General features: G+C 44.8%; 1 protein-coding gene across 4 annotated transcripts in view; it reads right to left on the minus strand.

The window, feature by feature from the left end:
• Positions 1-23,729, minus strand: part of LOC307206363 (histone-arginine methyltransferase CARM1-like) — a gene marked incomplete at its 3' end in the record, with an annotated part of 63,499 nt that overhangs the window by 18,253 nt on the left and 21,517 nt on the right. For 2 of the 4 annotated variants that reach the window (XM_079959579.1, XM_079959580.1), the window contains exons 2-7: positions 22,172-22,297; positions 18,589-18,695; positions 18,305-18,409; positions 13,507-13,617; positions 5,673-5,850; positions 3,691-3,781 (exon numbers count right to left, since the gene is read on the minus strand). In XM_079959579.1, the coding sequence (XP_079815705.1) occupies positions 3,691-3,781; positions 5,673-5,850; positions 13,507-13,617; positions 18,305-18,409; positions 18,589-18,695; positions 22,172-22,297 (718 nt within the window). Of the gene's footprint in view, positions 1-3,690; positions 3,782-5,672; positions 5,851-13,506; positions 13,618-18,304; positions 18,410-18,555; positions 18,696-22,171; positions 22,298-23,729 lie in introns of all 4 variants that reach the window. The other 2 variants (XM_079959577.1, XM_079959578.1) reach the window with 1 other exon arrangement.

A 23,729-nucleotide genomic window follows, 5' to 3' on the forward strand; every position in this document is an offset into this window, starting at 1 on the left:
TGTAACGTAATCTTCGGGTTGTAAATGTGGCAACCCTGGAAGTGGGTTTGCCACTCGCGCATGCACAGAAGTGCTCTGCGGCGCTGCACGCATGCGCAGAAAGCAGTCCTCCAGTTATGAAATTTTCGGGATATGGCCAGGCCTCCAGAACGGATCCCGTTCGTAACCAGAAGTACCACTGTACTGTACATCAATGTAAGTTACTTTCCTTAAGGGCAGGAGTAAGAAGATTTCATCCCTGCCAGTACAGTGGTACCTCGGGTTAAGTACCTAATTCATTCCGGAGGTCCGTTTTTAACCTGAAACTGTTCTTAACCTGAAGCACCACTTTAGCTAATGGGGCCTCCTGCTGCTGCTGCGCTGCCGGAGCATGATTTCTGTTCTCATCCTGAAGCAAAGTTCTTAACCTGAAGCACTATTTCTGGGTTAGCGGAGACTGTAACCTGAAGCGTATGTAACCTGAAGCGTATGTAACCTGAGGTGCCACTGTATAAATGTTAAGAACATACTCAAAACACAGGCAAAACCAATGGTGAAGTCTCTCTCACTTTCTTACAAAATCTTTACTTGTTTTAAAAAAACCTCTGAAATCCAAGTCTCACATTTTCTCCAGCTGAAGACCCAAAGGCCACAAGACGGCACAATGCGTTGATACTACCAGAGAGGCTTCTAACCTGCCAAAGCTTACAAGGAAACTGTTGTGCTTCTGCCTCAAGCTGCTCATTAGGATTACGAAGCATGAACTATCCGTACGCAACAAATATCTGAGTTGCTTATTTGGCTTGCTGGGACACAGAAACAGTGCACACACAAAAAGGCCAAAATGATGGGCTGGCACCATTCGATTTCAGCTTATCATTGTTATTACAGGAACTGGAAATAGAAAGAATGACAAAGATGGAGAAAAACAGCTCACACAGAAGACAAGTTTTGCAAACCCACCAGTGCAGAAAACAAGCTTTGAGTATAAATAAGTCTAAGTTGGGTCTATGAAGGTGCAGCCACGTGGTGGTGCTGAAACCAACAGATGCAGGTTCAGTTCCACAAACAACACATCCTCCAGCGGTTTGTGTCCTCTTCGGCCAGTGAACACAGCAATTGGCACCCAAGGCCAATGCAAACGCTAAGTGCCAATGGCTTCCTCCTTCCACAAGGAAGCCCTGCTTGTCTGCACTACTATGGGATGACCACCAAAGATAAGCAACATGCACACAGCAGGAGTCATCTCTGGAGCTTGCGTGCACATGGCATAGTCTGCCACTTGGATGCATCCAGAAGCAAATGTCAGTTTGAATGGACATAAAAATGCAATCCCCAAATCCAAATTAAAGCAGCACTTTATAGGCCAACCAAAATGCCACAAAACAGTGTGAAAGATTTCAAGTTCTCCAGAACGGGGCAAGAAGAGAGGGGAAAGAATGGATGATGGGCAACCAATCAGAGTCTGCCAAGAGGAGGTAACAGACATTCAAAATGAGGCTCCTTTAGATGCTATGCAGGTGAGAGGCTGCTGCGTCAAGGCTTCTTGGGAAGGAGAAACATGTGTTTGACCACCTGTATTTCTTCTCTCCTCTTCTCCCCCCTTGGTTCTTTTTCTTTTTTGTGACATCTTGTTGGTCCAACAGATACTGTCCTAATATGGGATTTGGATTGTTTTCTATGGACCAGCATGACTACCTTTAGGTAAAGGTAAAGGGACCCCTGACCATTAGGTCCAGTCATGGCCGACTCTGGGGTTGCGGTGCTCATCTCACTTTATTGGCTGAGGGAGCTGGCGTACAGCTTCTGGGTCATGTGGCCAGCATGACTAAGCCGCTTCTGGCGAACCAGAGCAGCGCATGGAAACGCCGTTTACCTTCCCGCCAGAGTGGTACCTATTTATCTACTTGCACTTTGACGTGCTTTCGAACTGCTAGGTTGGCTGGAGCAGGGACCGAACAATGGGAGCTCACCCCGTCATGGGGATTTGAACCACTAACCTTCTGATCAGCAAGCCCTAGGCTCTGTGGTTTAACCCACAGCGCCACCCGCATCCCATGACTACCTTTATATTTGCATAAAATAGAATATTCTAGTTACAGTTCAATGTGTTAGCTAAGAATGGATGGTTCAAAGCAGGAATGACAAATCATCGTCTCCATGTAGCATCTCCCAGATGTTGCTGGATTACAGCTTCCATGACCCCTGGCCATTGGCCAAGCTGGCTGGGGCTGGCAGGAGGGGTGGTCCAGCAATATCTGGAGGGCCATAGGTTCCTCACCATGCAAGCAGGATTTCAAAACCCCGTGGATTAGCATTTCATAAATCACAACCTCTCTTCTGATGGTGCAAACTCAAATCTGAACAATTCAACCAGATCCTCAGGTAGAAATGGAAGAAAAATCTGCATGATCTAATAATAAACAGTGGCTCAATTCATTTTACAGCAGCTTTTGGTTCCATCTGCATTAGCCTGCTGTGCTTTCCATTACAAGGAAAAGCGCAAGAAATGGGAATTTGCAAAGCAGAAAGTGGGCAACCAATGTATACGGAGGTCACAGAGGATATTCCTATTGCATTGTAACTAGATTTCACAAGCGATATGAAGCTCTCGCCACTGTGCATCTTCCCTACAGCCCCCTTGTAATGTCTGATTTAAAACAACATTTTAGAAGATGCTACTGCATAGCATGCTGCCTCAAACTCCTGCCTCCCGCCCCCCCCCCAATATTACATAATAGGTTGGGAAAGAGGAGCAATGTACAGTGCGATGGCACACAGAGTTAAATTAGATCTTATGGTATGGGAAAGGGGAGGAAAGATCAAGTCAAATCTCAGATCATGTTGTGATTGGTACCCTGACTTAATTCTCAGGTATCCCCTAATACAAATCCAGTGGCACGGAAGAGGGAAGGGTCATCATGAGAACATGAGCAAGGCACACTTAGTTCTGTGACTACGTAAGTGATGTGGCCACATCCACCCAGTCCTCAATTTGAGCCAGGATAGAACCCCAAGACCTTCTGATCGCAGAACCCTTTTCAATCTCAGGAATCAGCGTTGCTGCATGTGACTGACATACAAGTAACATGAAGCCTAAGGCATTCTGGACACCACAAGATGGCAACTCTAATCCCAACGCTGCCTTGGCCAATTCTGAGATTCGTTTTTGCTTGATGGGAGCATCCTTGCCCTTCGACGGCTGCATCATCCTGATGCCATGCCCCTCTTGCCACCCCTTGAATGCAGGGCAAAGAGTTCTCTCATCACATCTATCTCTCTGCTTGGAGCAGGACTGCATGGTTCCGTGTCTCCTGTTGTAGGCTATATTTGCGGAGACAATCTCATCAAATGAAGCCCTTCTCTTTCCTAGACAGGTCCTGCCTCTGCCTCGTAATGAAAAAGCCATCAAGTGAAGAGCCACCACACGACGAATGCTTCGAAGTGCCAAGCCACCACATGAGAACAGTTATCAATGCACAAACAACATGGCCACACGAATCAGCTGTAAGCGCCATGGTTGCAGATCAACAAAACAGAAATGGGTTAGGAAATTAGGAAGTTTCTTTTGACAGATACAATTCACCACTGCATTGTGATTCCAAAGAAGCAGTTTCATTTTGAGACCTCTGTTATGCTGCAGAGCAAAAGACATTTTCTTTTCCTTTCCTTTTTTTTTTTTTTTTTTGAAAAAAGTGAAATAATCATTACCAAAAATTGGCTCTGGAGTAGTGTTCCATGTAGAGCTGTTCATCGGAAAAAGGAGCCAAATGAATGTCACTAAATGTTGGAAACATCATTCCTAGTGAACAAAAGATAATATACAGTAGCAAAGTTCAAATCTTCTGTGTAGCCCTACTTAAACATTTGTTGGAAACATCCAGTAAACATCATCCACTCTCCATCTCAAACAGTTTATCTCTTTATAATTCTGGAGTGGATAATAATTTATGCTCTAATTCTTGATCACATTTCAGTAAGCCCATTAGCAACAATAAAGAACTTAAGACGGCAAGTCAAATATGCTGCCATGAGTGATAAAACCTTGCAGTTTTTAACTCATTTGTGATTAGGTATTTAAATAATTTCTTCCTTAAAAACAAAGGCAATATTATATCCTCATTCATCTTCTACAGCTGGAGGAAAAGGATAATATTTCTGAACAACTATCTACAGACTCAACGTATAATTGTTAATACATTGCCACTAAACAAACCATCAACAGTTTCAGATGTTCACTAAACATACTTCAAGGCTGACAATATAAAGGAACTGGTAATGATGTTGTGTGTTTATCAATGATATCAAAAGACTGCAAAACATTTTACAAACCTTATGCCCATTTCACAGACTATCTAATGCAAAACACACAAGCATGAGCACATTACAGACTTGTACTGCAAACAGAGAAGGACAAGGAATCAGTCATCCATACCTCCATTAAATAAGGTCTTAACCTACCCAACAACTATGGAAATAAGTCCGGATAATACATTTTTATAAGTGAATTGGTTAAAACCAGTGCACCTGGCAATGCAGAAATGAACTACCCTATGAAGGAGATGCAGGAAATGTATAGGAAATTATACTTCTACTTAACGAATAATACAGTGTTAGCTAGGAGGAAAATTGTTCCATTTCTGCAAACACAGTTTGAGATGGGGAGTTGCATTGTCAAAAGGCAATGCCATTGTAAAGAATGTAGAGATTACAGACTGAAATCCTAAAACTCTTTACTCCCAAGTAGTCACTGAATTCAGTATTCATTTAGAGTAAATTGTTTCATGATAGCAATCTCACAGTGCATAGATTTAAAATGCTTTATAAACAGAAATCATTAACCAAGGGGAGTGCAGCTCCATTGCATTTATATCATGAACAAAAAAGACTTAACATTAGTACAAACGGCATTGCCATTAAAGCAGGATTTGAATCAGAAGCACAGAGATTAAGACATCTATTACAATAAGAAACACTAACTTTTAAAGCAGCAAAGTGTACCACCGGAGGAGGACAAAGAATCTGAACCTTTAGGCTAAGAGAGATATTTGCTGCATCCCGAGGAAGACTTGGCTTAAAGTCAAACATCTTGCCAGACTTTCTTTTCCACGCTGCACCCAACTCCCTCTTAGTTTATGCTAGTTTTGTTTTGCAAAATCCAGACATAATTGTCCAGACATTCTCTACAAAGCATTCTAAACAGGTGCTCTGTAGAGAAGCCCCCCCCCCCCCCCCGTTTAATTTAAATGGGCTGTAAATTTTTCCCATCCTGTCATTTCCCTAGTCCAGATGCTTCCCAGGACAAAAGTTGTTTTAGAATGAAATCATCTTGAAAGTTTCAGAGAGCCTTGCTTCTAATATTAATTCAGCTGTCTCTTAGCGGACTTGTGTCAGGGATTCTCTCTAGCAGCGAGTCCAAGACTGTATTTGGAGACAAAAGTGGAAACAGAACTCCTTGGTGATACATGGTCTCATCTGCGGATTATTGCGTTGAGCTTATTGTGGAGGATATAAGGCATGAATCGAGAAGCAATCAGGAATATTAAATACGCCAGAAAGACGCTAACATGAGCTCTGACAGTGGTGGGAGGCGGGGGGTTGTATCCCAAAGACCCTACGAAATCACCACTACTCTGATCCAAGTTGATAAATTCTTATTTCCTCCAGTTCATTCCTGTGGAACACAGACTCACCATTTGACTTGAGCCACTTCTTGGAGTGGAGGTAACTTTCCAGCATTCTCTCGTTGAACAGCATATAACCCATTGGCTCAGAAACAATGACGTCGACATTCTCAGGCAAGGAGATTTCCTCAATTTTCCCCGTCAAAACGCTGATCTTATCAGAGAGATTGTTACTTTGTACTAGAATCTGTAACGGGGAGGCATAAAAAACACACACAACCAAACTGCATTAGCTTCTTTCATCTATAAATAATATGTATTTATTAAATAGTTCTTCATTTGATTTACAGCCCAGAGTGGCTGGGGAAACCCAGCCAGATGGGCGGGGTATAAATAATAAATTATTATTATTATTATTATCCCACCCAAAGGAGCTCAGGATGGCAAACAAGTGATAAGGCGATAAAAACAATTACAATGCAGATGTGGATCAGGAAGGATCTCAACCTAAAAGGCTGGTTGAAGGAGGAAGGTCTTCCGGAGGCCTCCAAAAGACAACAGGCGGCCCCTGTCAAATATTCAAGAGGAGGAATTTCAAAAGGCAGGTGCCACAGTACTGAAGACCCTGAAAAAAGCACATCTAGACATGATGGCACCTGCAGATGCCTCTCACCTGCAGAACGCCGTGATCAATGGAATGTTAACAGAGAAGCAGCGCTAGTATCATCTGTGTACTGATGACACCTCTCCCCAGAGCTCCCAGGGTTTGAAATTAGCCAGGCACCAGGCGCATTTTGTACCTATGAGCCCCTGGAGACCAAGTGAAGACACCCAGGTGCAGGGCCGTATTGAGGTTTGATGAGGCCCTCAGCTCCTGAAGGTAATGCGGCCCTTTTTATGTCCAGCCGTCCTTTGTCAACAACAAAATGTTGCTTTTTTTGTGTTGAATATATGCTATATGGTCATTTATGGTATCTCAAGCCACTTGCACACGTTGCCATGCAACCAGTCCATACAGAATGTAAGCACCCTGTATATATTAGGTCCAGTCGTGGCCGACTCTGGGGTTGCGGTGCTCATCTCACTTTATTGGCCGAGGGAGCCGGCGTACAGCTTCCGGGTCATGTGGCCAGCATGACTAAGCCGCTTCTGGCAAACCAGAGCAGAGCACGGAAACGCCGTTTACCTTCCCGCCAGAGGTACCTATTTATCTACTTGCACTTTGATGTGCTTTCGAACTGCTAAGTTGGCAGGAGCAGGGACCGAGCAATGGAAGCTCACCCCATCGCGGGGATTTGACCTACCGACCTTCTGATCAGCAAGTCCTAGGCTCTGTGGTTTAACCCACAGCACCACCCACACCCTTCACCCTGTATATAGAAAGGAGACAACCAGGGATATTTGAGGGAGCAGGCTAGCAGGCGGGGCCCATGACAACAAAACACTGTTGCTGTCTGTAGGTTTTATTTTACTTGTTTTTTATCTTTTATCTTTTTCCCCTTTAATTTTTTTTTTTGGGGGGGGTCAAGAGAGTGGGGCCCTAAGAAGAAGAAGAGTTTCGATTTGATATCCTGCTTTATCACTACCCGAAGGAGTCACAAAGCGACTAACCTTCTCCTTTCCCTTCCTCCCCACAACAAACACTCTGTGAGGTGAGTGGGGCTGAGAGACTTCAAAGAAGTGTGACTAGCCCAAGGTCACCCAGCAGCTGCATGTGGGGAAGCAAACCCGGTTCACCAGATTACAAATCTACCGCTCTTAACCGCTACACCACGCTGGCTTCACTAAGCTTTAGCTTGTTTAGTTTCTACAGTGGAACCTCTATTTGCAGCCATAATCCGTTCCAGAGGTCCATCCGCAGGTCGAAAGAGGTCCCTGGGAGAGACACTATTGTGAGCAGATGCGGGTGGCGGTCACCACTCCTGCGCATATGCGAAGGGCGTCAAACCCGCCAGTTACTTCTGGGTTTGCCGTGGTCATGACTTGGAATGACTGTAAGAAGAGGTGGTGGTAAGTAGAGGTTCGACTGTTGTAAATCCGGTACTGTCCAGGGGTCAGGATGGTGCCTGACGTCTCCCGCCCCGCCCCCCTGGAGGTGCCTGCCTGGGGATCCTTGGATCTGGACTGTTTTCACACACTAGCAACACAACCTGTAGAATTCTATCCATTATATTTTATCTACACAATCAAAACAGATTGCAGGAACCAAAAGGTCATATTGAAAAATAAGACTTTAGAGCCATCTTGTCCAAAAATGGCAACCAGGCATTCCGTTTAGGCACCCGTAACCCTGGTTGAGGGATGCAGGTGGCTCTGTGGATTAAACCACAGAGCCTAGGACTTGCCGATCAGAAGGTCAGTGGTTCGAATCCCCGCGACGGGGTGAGCTCCCGTTGCTCGGTTCCTGCTCCTGCCAACCTAGCAATTTGAAAGCACGTCAAAGTGCAAGTAGATAAATAGGTACCGCTCCAGCGGAAAGGTAAATGGCGTTTCCATGTGCTGCTCTGGTTAGCCAGAAGCGGCTTAGTCATGCTGGCCACATGACCCGGAAGCTGTACGCTGGCTCCCTCGGCCAATAAAGCGAGATAAGCGCGCAAGCCCAGAGTCGGCCATGACTGGACCTAATGGTCAGGGGTCCCTTTACCTTTAACCCTGGTTGATGGAGCCGTTTGGCACCTAGCTTATATATCTGAATTTCTAACACTCAAATCTCCTAATACAAGGGGGTATCAAGTAGGCAAATTCAGAACAACTGTAGAAGCCCACAAGAATAATGCCTTAAGCCACCTATGTCGTGTTTCCTTCCACACCTGCTAAAAACAAATAGAATCTTGATGTTGTAGTTTATCTGTTTTGATCATTTGCTGTTTTATTTGTGTTTCCATTTTTATTGTATATTTTACGTTGTACATTGGCTAGAAGACTGGGATAATAAGTGACTAATTAATATAAAAAACAAACCAACCACTACCTATTATTATTTTTATTCTTATTATTTCTTACCTGCCCTTAACCATAATTTCCAGAGCAGTATCTATTTTACTGACAGGCAAAACAAGCTAGAGAAGCACTGTACTCTAATAAAATAGCACTGAAGCAGTTTGATCACATGCCTGACCTTAAGCAGGCAAAATTCAACGCATTTCAGTTTAAAATGCTCAAGATTTTAAGGATTATGATTGCAGCCGAATCACTTGCTGAAACAAGGCCACAGACTTTTTAAGAATTTGCTTGGGATGAGGGAAACAAACTAGAAAATCTCATCAGATTTTGAAATGCAGAGGCTGGGAAAATATTGCTTTTTGTAGTGCTTCATAAAGCAGCTAGAAATTGGTTATTTTATCTGGCATGACGATGCACTTGGAACCGCTAATCCTATGACTGCCAGATGGGCCACCCAAGGACTACGGCGTTACGTGACCCTCCTCCCCTCCTCTTTCTCTTGGGATGTAGCCCAATGTGGACCGCTTCTGGTGTACAGAACTGGCAATTTTAGTGGACTTACAAACAAATCTCGATCTTTTCCAACTGGTGTTGAAGGAGTTGGCCCCTGCCGAGAATGGCTTCTACTACCTGATCTTGTGAGCTTCTAGTAATTGTGATTGTCCTCAGCAATGATCCTCCATCATTTGAACTGTTATCCAATGGAAATAAAATGCAGAGCAACTAATATTTTAATGTTTCAATATTTTAATGTTGTATTTTAATTTTGTTTTTAAGTTGTATTCATTCAACTTGTTTTTATTATTGCTTGTTAGCCGCCCTGAGCCCGGCCTTGGCTGGGGAGGGCAGGGTATAAATAATATATTATTATTATTATTATTATTATTATTATTATTATTATTATTATTATTAAAGGGCATTGATTGGATGCAGCACATTACACTGCACAATCTCTGACGGAGTGGTCCTTGGCTACCTGTAGGAGCGCCATCTCTTGAACAATTATGTCCGTGTCCTAAAGTCATCTTCAGAGACTCTCTTCTGGGAGCTCCTATAATCTGGGGGCAGATGGGGGTGACTAGGAAGTACCAGAGTTTCCCATGATGTGTGAACCAGAAAACTATGGTTAATAGTTTCCAGCTATGCCAGGATATGAACCTGGCTTTCAAATTGGCTTAGGAATCCTGGGTTGTGTAGAAGCCATAAGCCATAGCTCCTCATTCGCACACAACAGGAAGCCGTGGTTTAACTGTGGCTTTCTGGTGTGTTTCCTCACACACATGGAAGGAAAGAGCAAAGGAGCTGTGGGTGGGGACTTAGTTCGCGTACACAGGCATTGTCTTATTAAGACAGGATTCGATCACGTAAACCAGGTCAATGTGGTGAAGGAAGGGAGATGAAATATATTAAATCAAGAAGACTACTCTGAAAAAGCGGCTTAACAGAACAAAACTAGCAACTTAATTCCCTTTTCCATTTCCAAATTTCACCTTTTGTTCAATAGAAACCATCATCCTCAACCCTCACCCACAATGACATTAGCATCTATAAGAACGATCACTTCTTGTCTTTGGGCCTCTTTGGAAAATAAAGGCTCCTATATAGATCTCACCCCCTTCCACCAGCCTCAGATATTCCTCTGTATTCCTAGCAGCCTCTGTATTCCTCAAGGGCCAATTTTTTATTTCTAATGATCCCCAGCGCAAGTTGACCTCTTCCCCATAGACAACTGTTCCTCATGCATAGCTGCTCCCATGTCCTGTTTGTTCAAGTGCTTGCCATAAACTCCCTTCAGCTCGACACAAAATTCTTCCTTAATCTTTATACAAGTAGCTGAAATCTCAGTCCTAAACACGTTTGTCTGAAAACACCCCATTTGTTTCAGTAGAGCACATTTCCAACTGAGCTTAGGATCGCAGCATTTCAACTGTAAGTCTAAATTAGGGAGTCGTGCGGGGGGAAACTTGGCACACTGAACTGAAAACACCAGCTGGTCATTTATAATTTTCTATGTTCAACCTTATGATGTCTGTGACATGACAACATAGCACATAATTTTAAATCTAATCCAAATTATTTTGCATTCTATTACAGTCCATATAACTTCAGGAACAGCCAATATATTAAGATATCCAGAGTTTTGGATAAACGGCAGAGCCATTTAATTGAATGGCATCTATATACAGTGGTACGTACCTAATTCGTTCCCGAGGTCCGTACTTAACCTGAAACTGTTCTTAACCTGAAGGACCACTTTGGCTAATGGGGCCTCCTGCTGCTGCTGCGCTGCCGGAGCCTGATTTCTGTTCTCATCCTGAAGCACTATTTCTGTGTTAGCGGAGTCTGTAACCTGAAGCGTATGTAACCTGAGGTACCACTGAATAGCTTTTTTAAAAAGTGAAAGGTAGTAACCACTATGTGCAGATTTCAGTTCTTCCCATTCCTAAACTCCAGATTTGGGTAACTTTTCAGTCTACTGCTTTGTCCCTACTGGGCTGGTCTACAAAACTGGCAATAAGGACATCATTCGTTTCCTGAAGAAAGTTGTTGGGGACGACCCAGGAGCACCCAACTGGGGGACATGTCACTCATTCCTGGTTGATGTTATTAAGTCCAACAAGGACCAGGAGAGGCAGCTGCCTGGTTGTGGCCTCCAATATCGGTGCTTCAGACAGTAATGCTTTCACTGGGATTCAGGTACAGCAAAAATATCATAGTCATGTAATGGGAGGTTCTAAATAAATTTAGTTTTTTACATTATTGAGCCATATGCAACTCTTGTTGACTAGGACTAATTCAGTGAAATTTTTGCATCTTCAGTGGACTTTTCCACTGAACAGACTTGTCAAAGCAGCTCTTTGTAAAATTTCAGTTACATTTGTTATGGGAAACACATGACCCTTCCAGATTTGCATCTGTTGTATGGGTTGTTTTACAGATTGATGGGCTGACTGTCTACCTTTCATTTCACTTTTAATCTGTATACGGCCTTTCTATATTACTGCACACAAGGCAGTTTACAAGCCAAAGCAGCAGCAAAGATCACACACCTTATAAAAATCTGATCCAATACAGAAATGCCACTATAAAAACGTAGCTTTAAATAAACAACTTATATCAAATAAAAGTAATATTCAACAATCCATTAGAATATAATAGCACACAATAAAATTAAATATCAGCAAATGACAATTAAACAGAAATTCACTCTTAATTGCAATAAATAATTTCTAAACTATAATCAATAAAAGTAACAGCGAGTCACAGTGCATAAAATAACACAATACAAACTGAGAAGCCAAGACACACAATTGACAAAATTATTTTTAAAAAAATATCTCTGAACTCCTCTTGTCTCTTCTCTGCTGCTTCTGTCTGTTCCCCTTCCCTGCACCTCTCTGAAAACAGAACTGGGACTCCTGGATTAAAGAAAAGGTAAAGTTAAAAGGTAAAGGACCCCTGGATGGTTAAGTCCAGTCAAAGGCGACTATGGGGTTGCGGTGTCCATCTTGCCTTTCGGGCCGAGGGAGCCGGCGTTTGTCTGCAGACACCTTTTCTGGGTCATGTGGCCAGCAGGACTAAACCGCTTGTGGTGCAACAGAACACCGTGACGAAAACCAGAGCACACGGATATGCCATTTACCTTCCCACCGCAGAGGTACCTATTTATCTACTTGCACTGGCGTGCTTTCAAACTGCTAAGTTGGCAGGAGCTGGGACAGAGCAACGGGAGCTCACCCCGTCATGCGGATTTGGACCGCCAACCTTCCGATCGGCGAGCCCAAGAGGTTCAGTGGTTTAGACCACAGCACCACCCACGTCCCACTAGAAAAGTTCTTTAGTCCTACACTAAAGAACCAGAGGGAGGGGGCTTTCGAGACCATCCATCCCAACTCCTTGATCCAGGAAGGAAATCCAGAGCTGGAGGATCTGCCACTGATAATAATACTAATAAATTTTTATTTATATCCTGCCCTCCCCAGCCGAAGCAGGGCTCAGGGCGGCTAACAACAATAAAATAATACAACATTCTAAAATCATTTCATTAATTAATTAATTCAAATTAATTCAAATCAAATTGATGGCAACCATTGGGCTAGAGTTATGTGAAGATTGCCAAAGGAGGGAGTCAGGCTGTGCCCTGGCCAACGCCTTGATGGAACAGCTCTGTCTTGCAGGCCCTGAGGAAAGATGTCAAGTCCCGCAGGGCCCTAATCTCTTGTGGCAGAGCATTCCACCAGATCGGAGCCACAGCCAAAAAAGCCCTAGCTCTGGTTGAAGCCAGCCTAACCTCTCTGTGGCCTGGGACCTTCAAGATGTTTTTGTTTGAAGATCGTAAGTTCCTCTGTGGGACATACCAGGAGAGGCAGTCCTGTAGGTACGAGGGTCCTAGGCCATATAGGGCTTTAAAGGTTAAAACCAGCACCTTAAACCTGATCCTGTACTCCACCGGGAGCCAGTGCAGCTGGTATAGCACCGGGTGAATGTGATTCCACAGCGAGGACCCCGTAAGGAGTCTCGTCGCGGCATTCTGCACCCGCTGGAGTTTCTGGGTCAGTCTCAAGGGCAGCCCCATGTAGAGCTAGATACAACAATCCAGTCTGGAGGTGACCGTCACGTGGATCACAGTGGCTAGGTCAGGGCGAGAGAGGTAAGGAGCCAACTGCTTAGCTTGGCGGAGATGAAAAATGGCTGCCTAACCTCTGCTTAAAGACCTTGAGGGAGGGAGAGAACTGCCCTCCCCTGGTAACAGAGGTCCTGCAGCGAAAGCAAGTCTAGGCTCCACCCCAAAACAAAGAGGAATAATAAGGATTGCACAGAAGCAGCACTTCATGGGCAACAGCAACTCAAACTGCTGGCCCCCCTCAATTTGCAGCACACCGATGCAGATCTCTTTCTCTTGCGCACAGCAAAGCATGCCAAACTCATTCAGCCGCGGGACCCAATCCAATGTGCTCACCTCAGCATATTTGGCCACAGAGCTGGCTTCCACTGCATAGACTTTTCTCGCTCCAGCCTGCACAGCAAAAAACGAAAGGATTCCTGACCCACAGCCAACATCTAGGATCACCTTGAAACAAAAGAAGGGGAGAAATAATCTCTGCTTGTGATCCAAGATTTAAATTTATTGCATTCACTAAACAGAAAACACACTCAGCTGAGCCTATTAGATTCTTGAATGATGCAGAATCAGAGAAAAGCAGATAAACTGGCTTAGGTGGCCAGATCTGTTCACCTGAAGAAAGATTTAAAGGAGTATGCTGGAGGGCACAAGAGATAAATGCTTTCCATAATGAAGATTTTCCACTCTAGAAGGGATTCCAAGGGATTCCTTCCTTGCTATATGGGCCACAGCCTGGGGAAAAACCTTCTGGCATACACGAAAAAGCTATAATAGTATATATTTTTACAATACTATATAGTATTTCTTTAAGCCAAGCATCCATTTTCTTTGAAGAGGAAGTGTGCTTCTGGTTGTGATGTGCACAATCGAGTTTTACAACAAAACCCAACAGTATCAAAGTACACCTTTCCATCTATATCTATATCTATATCTATATCTATATCTATATCTATATCTATATCTATATCTATATCTATATATACACGCTTGTTCTGATACAAACATGGTAAATTAAATTTAAACAGAAAATTGCTTAATTCTGAAAACCGCTAAAGCAAAACTGGTCACCCTTCAGTCATTAAATGGATCTAACTTAGGTAATAAAGGTAAAGGGACCCCTGACCATTAGGTCCAGTCGTGACCGACTCTGGGGTTGTGGCGCTCATCTCGCTTTATTGGCCAAGGGAGCAGGCATACAGCTTCCGGGTCATGTGGCCAGCATGACTAAGCCGCTTCTGGCGAACCAGAGCAGCACACAGAAACGCCTTTTACCTTCCCGCCAGAGCGGTACCTATTTATCTACTTGCACTTTGACATGCTTTTGAACTGCTAGATTGGCAGGAGAAGGGACTGAGCAACTGGAGCTCACCCAGTCGCGGGGATTCGAACCGCTGACCTTCTGATTGGCAAGTCCTAGGCTCTGTGGTTTAACCCACAGCGCCACCCACGTCCCAACTTATGTAATAAACCCACATTATAAGCTTCAAGTGACTGCTGCAAAATTTCTGCCAGCATCTCAGAATCCCACTTAATTGCTTGCACCTCCCTACGAAAGAGCAATAAAATTTGTAAAGTGGTAAATCACCAAGACTCTTGTTCCAGGAAAATACATAGCCTTACCATGGGGGGGGGATACAACTGGCTCTGTTGGGGGGGGGTGTTGGGATGTGTTTCTGACATGCAGAATGTTTTAGTTTGGTTCCTCATAAAAGTTGACAGCAGGGCTGAGTTAATGGCCTTAAAAAGCGAGTCATTAGGTTGGTTCAAGACCAAAGCAATAAAGGACTAATTTCTCCTCATGCGCCAGAAAATTAATGTTACCGTGGAAACCATGTACCACATGCCAGTCTTAAAGTGTACTTTTGATAAAAAGGAGTCTAGTCTAATGAAAATAATCCTGTTGCATTTCCGCAGCTCCAACTATAATCACTCCAATTTTGTTACAGTGGTACCTCGGTTCCTAAACGCTGAAAACCTGCAAGTGTTCCGGTTTTTGAACGCTTTTTGGAAGCTGGATGTCTGACGCAGCTGTCAGCTATTGTTTCCGGGGCGCCTGCACCAATCAGAAGCCGCGCCTTCGTTTTCAAATATTTCGGAAGTCAAACAAACTGCCAGAACAGATTAAGTTTGGCACTTTTGTTTCTGCTGTTTATTTTGTTATTGTTTTTGAGGCTTTTTCAATTAATTTGTTTTTGTGATTGTGTGGAACCCAGTTCAGCTACTGATTGATTGATTGATTGATTGATTGATTGTGTGACTGCAAAAATGGATAAAAGCCCCCCATCCAAACAATGACTGTCATCACTGCAGGTAAAGAAAAAAATGAATTTTTATTTTTATCATCTACAATACTGCCTTCTTTATTTTATAGTACAGTACACTGATTATTGCTTACATTTTATGGAAATGGTCTTGTTAGATAGTAAAATGTTAAATGGCTGTTTCAGGGGTTGTTTTTAAAAATATGGAACGGATTAATTTGTTTTGCATTACTTTCTATGGAAAAGTGTGCCTTGGTTTTGGAACGCCTTGGTTTTGGAACGGACTTCTGGAACGGATGAAGTTTGAGAACCAAGGTACAGAGATTCAGGGGATACTCAAACTTGCAAACACGGTGATCTTATTTTGAGTTCCTACTACAGGATTGAATGAGCTCTCTTTTATATCACCAACGGAAAACTGCAACAGCCTGTTTCAATCCGTTTGTGTGCTTGAAACCATTAACCCCACAGAGCAGCTGTGATACTGTCAGGCTTTTAAAAATAAAAAATGCAAATATGGGTGGGAGTTAATAATGAAGATCAAAAAACAAGAACCAAACCAAACCGATTTCTTAGCCAAGTAATATAAGAATATAGGAAACAGGAGATCATGATACTGTCAAAAATTCCTCAGAGATGGGCAAGGGCAGAAGGAGCCTTCAAAGAAACCGCGAGGTTTCGTTTTCCTGTATGTTTAAAGATTCTGACTTCAATGATGCTTCTCATCTATTGACTTGGGGAAGAGGTGAGGAGAGCCACTTTCTGGCCCCTGACGGGAGGCTGTGGGGCTCACAGAGATCCAGGATCCGCCCCTTTCTGTGCTGGGCACGTCTCCTAGGGCAGCCCTTGGGAAAGAAAGGGGCTGTAGCCGAGGGGCAGAAGACACGCTTTGCAGGCAGAAGAAGACGCCTGTTTCTTGTGAAAAATATCTGAAGCAGCTTCAGGCTGGAAGAGATCTGAGCCTGAGATCCTCAGGAGCTCCTGGCGGTCAGAGCAGATCCTGCGCTCACTGAATCTCACCAGGTTCAAACATATGTCTGAATTATATGTAGGGATGGGCAAAATCTGTCCATTTCAGTTTTCCTATGTTTCTCATTTTCCAATCTAAACTTCACTTCTCCACAATTCCACATAGCTTGCAATTTTTAAAAGGAGTGAAAATTCGCAAGCATTTTACAGTGAATTTCTTCTTTGTAAGCAATTTTGCCTCCTATATACATTTTTGCAAGGCAATTTCCAAGAATATAATGCATTTATGTATGTTATTTTCCACTAATTGACACTTTACGGCAGTATATGCTTTTCTGTGCATATTACCGTATTTTTCGCTCTATAGGACGCACTTTTTCCCCTCCAAAATTTAAGGGGAAATGTGTGTGCGTCCTATAGAGCGAATGCAGGCTGCGCGGCTAAGCCCAAAGCCAGAACAGGGAGACGGCACGCTGTGGAGCACTCCGGAGCGCTCCGTCTCGCTGTTCTAGCTTGGGGATGGCTGCCCTGCAGAGGCTAGAAAGGCTGTCCTCGAAGCCAGAACAGGGAGACGGAGCGCTGTGGAGTGCTCTGTCTCGCTCTTCTAGCTTGGCGATGGCTGCGCAAAGCCTCCGCAAGGCTGTCTCCAAAGGCTGTCCCTGAAGCCTGAAGCCTTTGGAGCGCAGTGGGAACTTGCGCTGCGCTCCAAAGGCTTCGCTTTGAGGCTGGCGGTGGGGAAAAGCACCGCCAGCCCCACAAGCTCGGGGGGCAGCGGGAAGGCGACCTGGTCTTTGAGGCTAGCTTCCCCCCACTGCCAGCCCCAAATAGCAGGTCAAAAGGAACTGAAGCCTCCGGAGAGGGAACTCTCACCACACTCCTGAGACTTCGAGTTGCCTTCACTGAAGCCTGGAGAGTGAGACGGGTCAGTGCACACTGACCCCTCTCGCTCTCCAGGCTTCCAAGGTAGCCACCTGAAACCTCCAGAGTGCAGTGGGAACTCCCGCTGCGCTCCGGAGGCTTTGGGTGAATGCACCTTGAACGCACCTTGTTTTAGAGGGAGAGAACAAGAAAAAATTTTTTTTCCTGTTCTCCCCCTCCTATGGTCCGGTGCATCCTATAGAGCGAAAAATATGGTATTTGCCTGGCAAACTGCACTGCAGCATTGGGGGAAATGGCGTAATGGTTAGAGTGTTGGACTAGGGCCTGGGAGAGAGCAGGGTTCGAATCCCCACTTAGGTACAAAAGTCACTGGGTGACCTTGGAGGCAGTCACCATCTCTTAGCCTAATCTGCTTCACAGGGTTGTTGTGAGGGTGAAATGGGGAGGAGAAGAACCACGTACACCACTTTGAGCTCCTTGGAAGATAAAGGTGGTCCATAAATGTAATACATAAATGAAAAATAAAAGAGGTCTGAGTTTTGGTTTGTGTATTGTGCCGGGAACTACAAATTAGGAAGGCTCACATTTAGAAGCAAACTATACTGAATGTCTCTCCCATCTCTAATTATAACAATAGTATGAACAAGACTGTAGGCAGGTGGGCCAGTGCAAATATTTAGAATCGGGGTGCCAACATAACTGATTATTCGCTTCCAGAATTAAGCCACAAAGAGGAAGACACACATATCCAGAAAACATGGACTGATCCTTTTTTAAAATAATCATTTTGTCTTCTATGCCTTCTCTAAGGATGCTTATTTAACATGTAACACTGTCTTCTTCCTGTATTCCTTCTGTAATCTTTTCTGTTTGGTTTTTCTTCGGTAGTTTTGTAGTTTTGGCTTGTTGCAATGTCTGTTATAATGGAAAATTCAATAAAAATATTTTACAGAGAGAGAGAGAGAGAGAGAGAGAGAGAGAGAGAGAGAGAGAATTGGGATGGACAGACTTTTAACAGGGCTTACCTTATCCTTAAAATCTATATGGTTCTGTAGTATTGCTCTGTGATATGTGGCCGTCCTCACAAAATCCTGCATCATGTTCTGTTGCTGGGACAAGCAGCCATAAAACTAAACAGGAAAAACAGGAACAAATATATAAAATTGTGCCCTTCCCCCCTTGCCTGCTGCACTTCACACAAGAAGGGCAAAGTCATGGCTGCAGAAACCAGCTCTGAGCAGGAAGTGCAGAAACACAGGGAAAGTAATGAATTTACCTCTTCTAGGTTTGTGATGCAATGGACCTCTACCTGAAAATATTGAGCTGCAGAGAATTCTTCGGTTCTCTGATTGAACACGGAGTGCTCCTTATTCCAATTCCTGCAGTTCTTCAGCACATTTGAAAACATGCTATATTCTGAAACAGAAACGGTGAATTTAATTAAATACAGAGGCCTGAGAGGCGGGCCACTCAGATTCACAGCAGGTTTGGCTAGGGTACCTGGGGGGGGGGGGGAATGGTATTGGCTGTGCAAAACTACAGCTGTTTATATTAAAGTAAACAGCATCATGCGAAATGGTAGGCAGTGGAAGGAACGAAACTGAACGATCACTGAGCTGCTCTCTACCCTCTGCAAAACATAATGTAACATTCTGCTGAACTAAATGTACAAAGGTAAAAAGGTAAAGGGACCCCTGACCATTAGGTCCAGTCATGGCCGACTCTGGGGTTGCGGCACTCATCTCGCTTTATTGGCCGAGGGAGCCAGTGTACAGCTTCTGGGTCATGTGGCCAGCATGACTAAGCCGCTTCTGGCGAACCAGAGCAACGCACGGAAACGCCGTTTACCTTCCCCCCGGAGTGGTACCTATTTATCTACTTGCACTTTGACATGCTTTCAAACTGCTAGGTTGGCTGGAGCAGGGACTGAGCAACGGGAGCTCACCCCGTCACGGGGATTTGAACCACCGACCTTCTGATCGGCAAGTCCTAGGCTCTGTGGTTTAACCCACTGTGCCACCCGCGTCCCAGTGTGCAAAGAGCAAGCCACAAATTATACTCTGTGCTCTTTCATCTGCCTGTTCCTTCCCTTAAGACAGGTTAACTCACTGGGGTGAAGTGCTCTTAAGGAAAGCAGATCGCCATTGATTTATGTGTCACTAGAACAGCTGGGGAATCCACCAAGATCAGCACCCCCCCCTTCACTCTGCAGCCCGACTCACCTGACCCGTGCAGCAGCCATGCAGCTCCTGCCAAATGATATGCGCTGTGGTGAAGGGGGCTGTGGTGGAGGGGGGCAGAATCTTAAAAATAGCATGGACCTGCATATAGAAGATGCATCCATTTGCTCTCTAGAAATCCTCCTCTGCTCTCTCAGCCACCCTTGCCACAGCCCAGGCTGGCATTTCTCTGGTGCCAACCCAATGCCCACAACACAGTAGCATAAATGAAAGAGATCAGTACTGCAAGATTTGACCCAGTCTTCCTGAAACCAGTGTTGACACCAATCCTCTTGTTTTTCAACTGAACTGTGCTCCTCTCAAGATGGCAGCAAGTAACCCCCGTGAGACGGCGGGCAAAATATTCCTCGGATGAGCTGCTCTAAATAGACGGCCATTGTTTGGGAAAGACAAGACGATATGTGCAAGACACACTGGCAGCCGATTTTATGGCTTGCTTGATGCAACTCAGATGCCGCACACATGTTCTTCGGGAAGCAGAGACAACCATCTAGGATTTATAGCTGTCTAAATGGTGGAACGGAAGGAATGAGGAGAGCTCTGTCCTCTGCATGAATTCAGGGCAGGCATCCATTCACCACCAGAAAGACGGGTGAAACAGGGGTCTGGAAATCTAAATAGGCATAACTCTCAAGTAATACGCAATGGTAAGTTTAGACTTCGTTCTAAACAATCAGAAGATTGTAGACCCTGCTCTTCAAAGATGCCTTGTTCAACTAGAAGCTTAAACTGGGTGGAAGATGCAAAGCAGTTGAAGCCCAATCTCTGACTGAGGACTAAACTGGAGCTCTGCACCCAAGGCCCTATTGTCCAAGGCACTTGGACCCCAGCATCTTTGACTGCTGGGGAAAGTCTGCTGCCCAAAAGAGCAACCCTGAATACCTACCCTGCAATATCCAGGACATAAGAACATGATGCACCACTTTGCTGAAGCTAAGCAGGTTCCGGCCTGGTCAGTGCAAGAATGGGAGACCCACTGAGAACCCTCTTTCCCACTGCCTTGAGTCCCAGGACAGAAGGAGAGCTATAGATCTACCAATTAACTAACAAATCATGTTTGTGCCTTCCTATTCATGCAAGCGAAGGGACGCAGGTGGCGCTGTGGGTTAAAGCCTCAGCGCCTAGGGCTTGCCGATCGAAAGGTCGGCGGTTCGAATCCCTGCGGTGGGGTGCGCTCCCGCTGCTCGGTCCCAGCGCCTGCCAACCTAGCAGTTCGAAAGCACCTCCGGGTGCAAGTAGATAAATAGGGACCGCTTACCAGCGGGAAGGTAAACGGCGTTTCCGTGTGCGGCTCTGGCTCTGGCTCTGGCCGGAGCAGCTTTGTCACGCTGGCCACGTGACCCGGAAGTGTCTCCGGACAGCGCTGGCCCCTGGCCTCTTAAGTGAGATGGGCGCACAACCCCAGAGTCTGTCAAGACTGGTCCGTACGGGCAGGGGTACCTTTACCTTTTATTCATGCAAGCGGCAGCCAATTAAGTCAAATGGGGGCCTGGAAATTAAAAAACATGGGCTCATAGACATTACAATAAACTCACAGCAGCTGCTTTAGACAGAAGGCACATGTTTCTTGTGATTTCAAGTTTTGTCTGAAACATCTTCAAGTTGTCAGAAAAACATTTTGATCTTGATACCTATACTCTATAGGCTGACATCTGAGAATGTCTGACACCCTTGGGTATTCTTAAAAAGCAACATATATTCAACACAATGTTGCCCAGTTGTTTGGTTCCAACACAGTTTGATGGTGTAAAACTTTGAAACAGTTTTGAAGGAATTTGCCACCATTACAGAGAAGCATGAAACCCTTTCTGTTAAATTCTCCATGGAGCAACAGATGTCAAAGGCTGTACCAATGTGCAAAATATTTCAGACATAGAGGCAAACAAGGAAAGCTTACAGTGAGATGTTGCAGGACATGGGTGGCACTGTGGTCTAAACCACTGAGCCGCTTGGGCTTGCCGATCGGAAGGTCGGCAGTTCAAATCCCCACGACGGAGTGAGCTCCCATTGCTCAGTCCCAGCTCCTGCCAACCTAGCAGTTCAAAAGCAAGCCAGTGCAAGTAGATAAACAGGTACCACTGTGGTGGGAAGGTAAACGGCATTTCCGTGTGCTCTGGATCTGTCACAGAGTCCCACTGCGCCAGAAGTGGTTTAGTCATGCTGGACACATGACCTGGAAAGCTGTCTGTGGACAAACGCTGGCCTGAAAGCGAGATGAGCTCCCACAACGCCATAGTTGCCTTTGACTGGATTTAAACCATCCAGGGGTCCTTTACCTTTTATCATTCTCCCCAAACTAAATGTGTGTAGAATATTTAAACTATACCAAACTGTGTTTTTTTTTTCAATTTTCCCAAAAACAAACGGCTTTGGAAAAAAATGGGGGTGGGGTGGGTGAGGGTTATTTTTCTGCTTCCCCCCCCCCCAGGCCTTCCCATGTCTAGTTGTACTTCTGCAAATCTCAATATCTTGGACTCGTTGATCCTCAGGGTCTCTTCCAACTCTACAATTCTATAGTTCTATGAACTCTGAGCATGCAAAATAGTGTACAAGAAAGTGCACCCAAGTTACTGGTTTGGGGGGGGTGGAAGTGTACAGAGGGGGAGAAACTTTGAGACATGTACAGAACTATGAATGCCACCAATCACTTACCAGAATGGGACCTGAATTGAAGTAAGGCATTGTTATAGCCAAGCGATATCAAGATTGATTCTTTTCCCACACGGCAATATTCGGTATCTTTGTTGACCAAGCATTTAAACACACAAACGCCATCAGCTGCAGGGAGGGAAAAAACATGTTAGCGCTTATTAAAAAACACAGAGACAGGTACATACATATGTATATATTACTGGCGGATGATCCACAGCTTGCCTTGGTGGGTGGCATTTTTAATTCAGATATATTTCTCATTATTTATCTGCCCCTTGTTTTGTTTTGAATTCATGCCAAGAGCTCCATCTTTACCTAATTGTTTTGGGAATGCAAAAGTTCTCTGTAAAAGAAGTACTGTAAAGCACCAGCTCGGAGCTCTTCCTGGTGCAATTGCCTCAGGAAAGGACAATGTTCTCCTTTAGGAAGTCTCTAAGGAAGTTTCCGGATGCGGGTGGCGCTGTGGATTAAACCACAGAGCCTAGGACTTGCCGATCAGAAGGTCGGCGGTTTGAATCCCCGCGATGGGGTGAGCTCCCATTGTTCGGTCCCTGCTCCTGACAACCTAGCAGTTCGAAAGCACGTCAAAGTGCAAGTAGATAAATAGGTACCGCTCCAGCGGGAAGGTAAATGGCGTTTCCGTGCGCTGCTCTGGTTCGCCAAAAGCGACTTAGTTATGCTGGCCACATGACCCAGAAGCTGTACGCCGGCTCCCTTGGCCGATAAAGTGAGATGAGCACCGCAACCCCAGAGTTGGCCATGGCTGGACCTAATGGTCAGGGGTCCCTTTACCTTTAAGGAAGTTTCACCTCTCCCCCCCCCCCCAATGCTCAGAGGTGTGGAAAACAACAAGAATGGATGTTTTAAAGAAGAGGGTTAATCTCTGGATGTATGTAGATCAGCAGCCAGGAGAAGGAATTATCAACCAAATAAGAACTATTTTTAAAATCTACGTGGACACAGCAAACATAGCAGCAAAGAAGAGTTTAAGTGATGAATTGGATTTGGAAGAATAAACTCCCAATTTGGGCATCTGGAGATATTATATGTTGAAGGAATTGCGGGCGGGACTAAATTATGTGCAGCAGACAGAAAATAAAATAGTAATGAAAGAATTGTGGAATAGATAAAAATAAAATGCAGCATAGAAGGGTTCTTTTCAGAGGGCCAGGAAACCTTTTAAAGGGGAAGCATCACTAGGGGTGTTATTTTCCTGCAGGAGAAGGAGGAATGCAAGTGGTTTATTCACGTTTCCCTCCTTGAGGTTCCTATTAATATGGACTCGGGTGGCAGCCAGCTTAACCTGTGCTTTTGAGGGGCTTCTTCTTCTTTCTTTCTGAAGTAAGTAAAGGTAAATGGACCGGACCCCTGACCATTAGGTCCACTTGTGGCCGACTCTGAGGTTGCGGCGCTCACCTTGCTTTATTGGCCAAAGGAGCTAGCATACAGCTTCTGGGTCATGTGGCCAGCATGACTAAGCCGCTTCTGGCAAACCAGAGCAGCACACGGAAACGCCATTTACCTTCCCGCCGGAGTGGTACCTATTTATCTACTTGCA

Source organism: Podarcis cretensis (genome assembly GCF_951804945.1).
Source record: "Podarcis cretensis genome assembly, chromosome: 17".
Taxonomy (NCBI): Eukaryota; Metazoa; Chordata; class Lepidosauria; order Squamata; family Lacertidae; genus Podarcis; species Podarcis cretensis.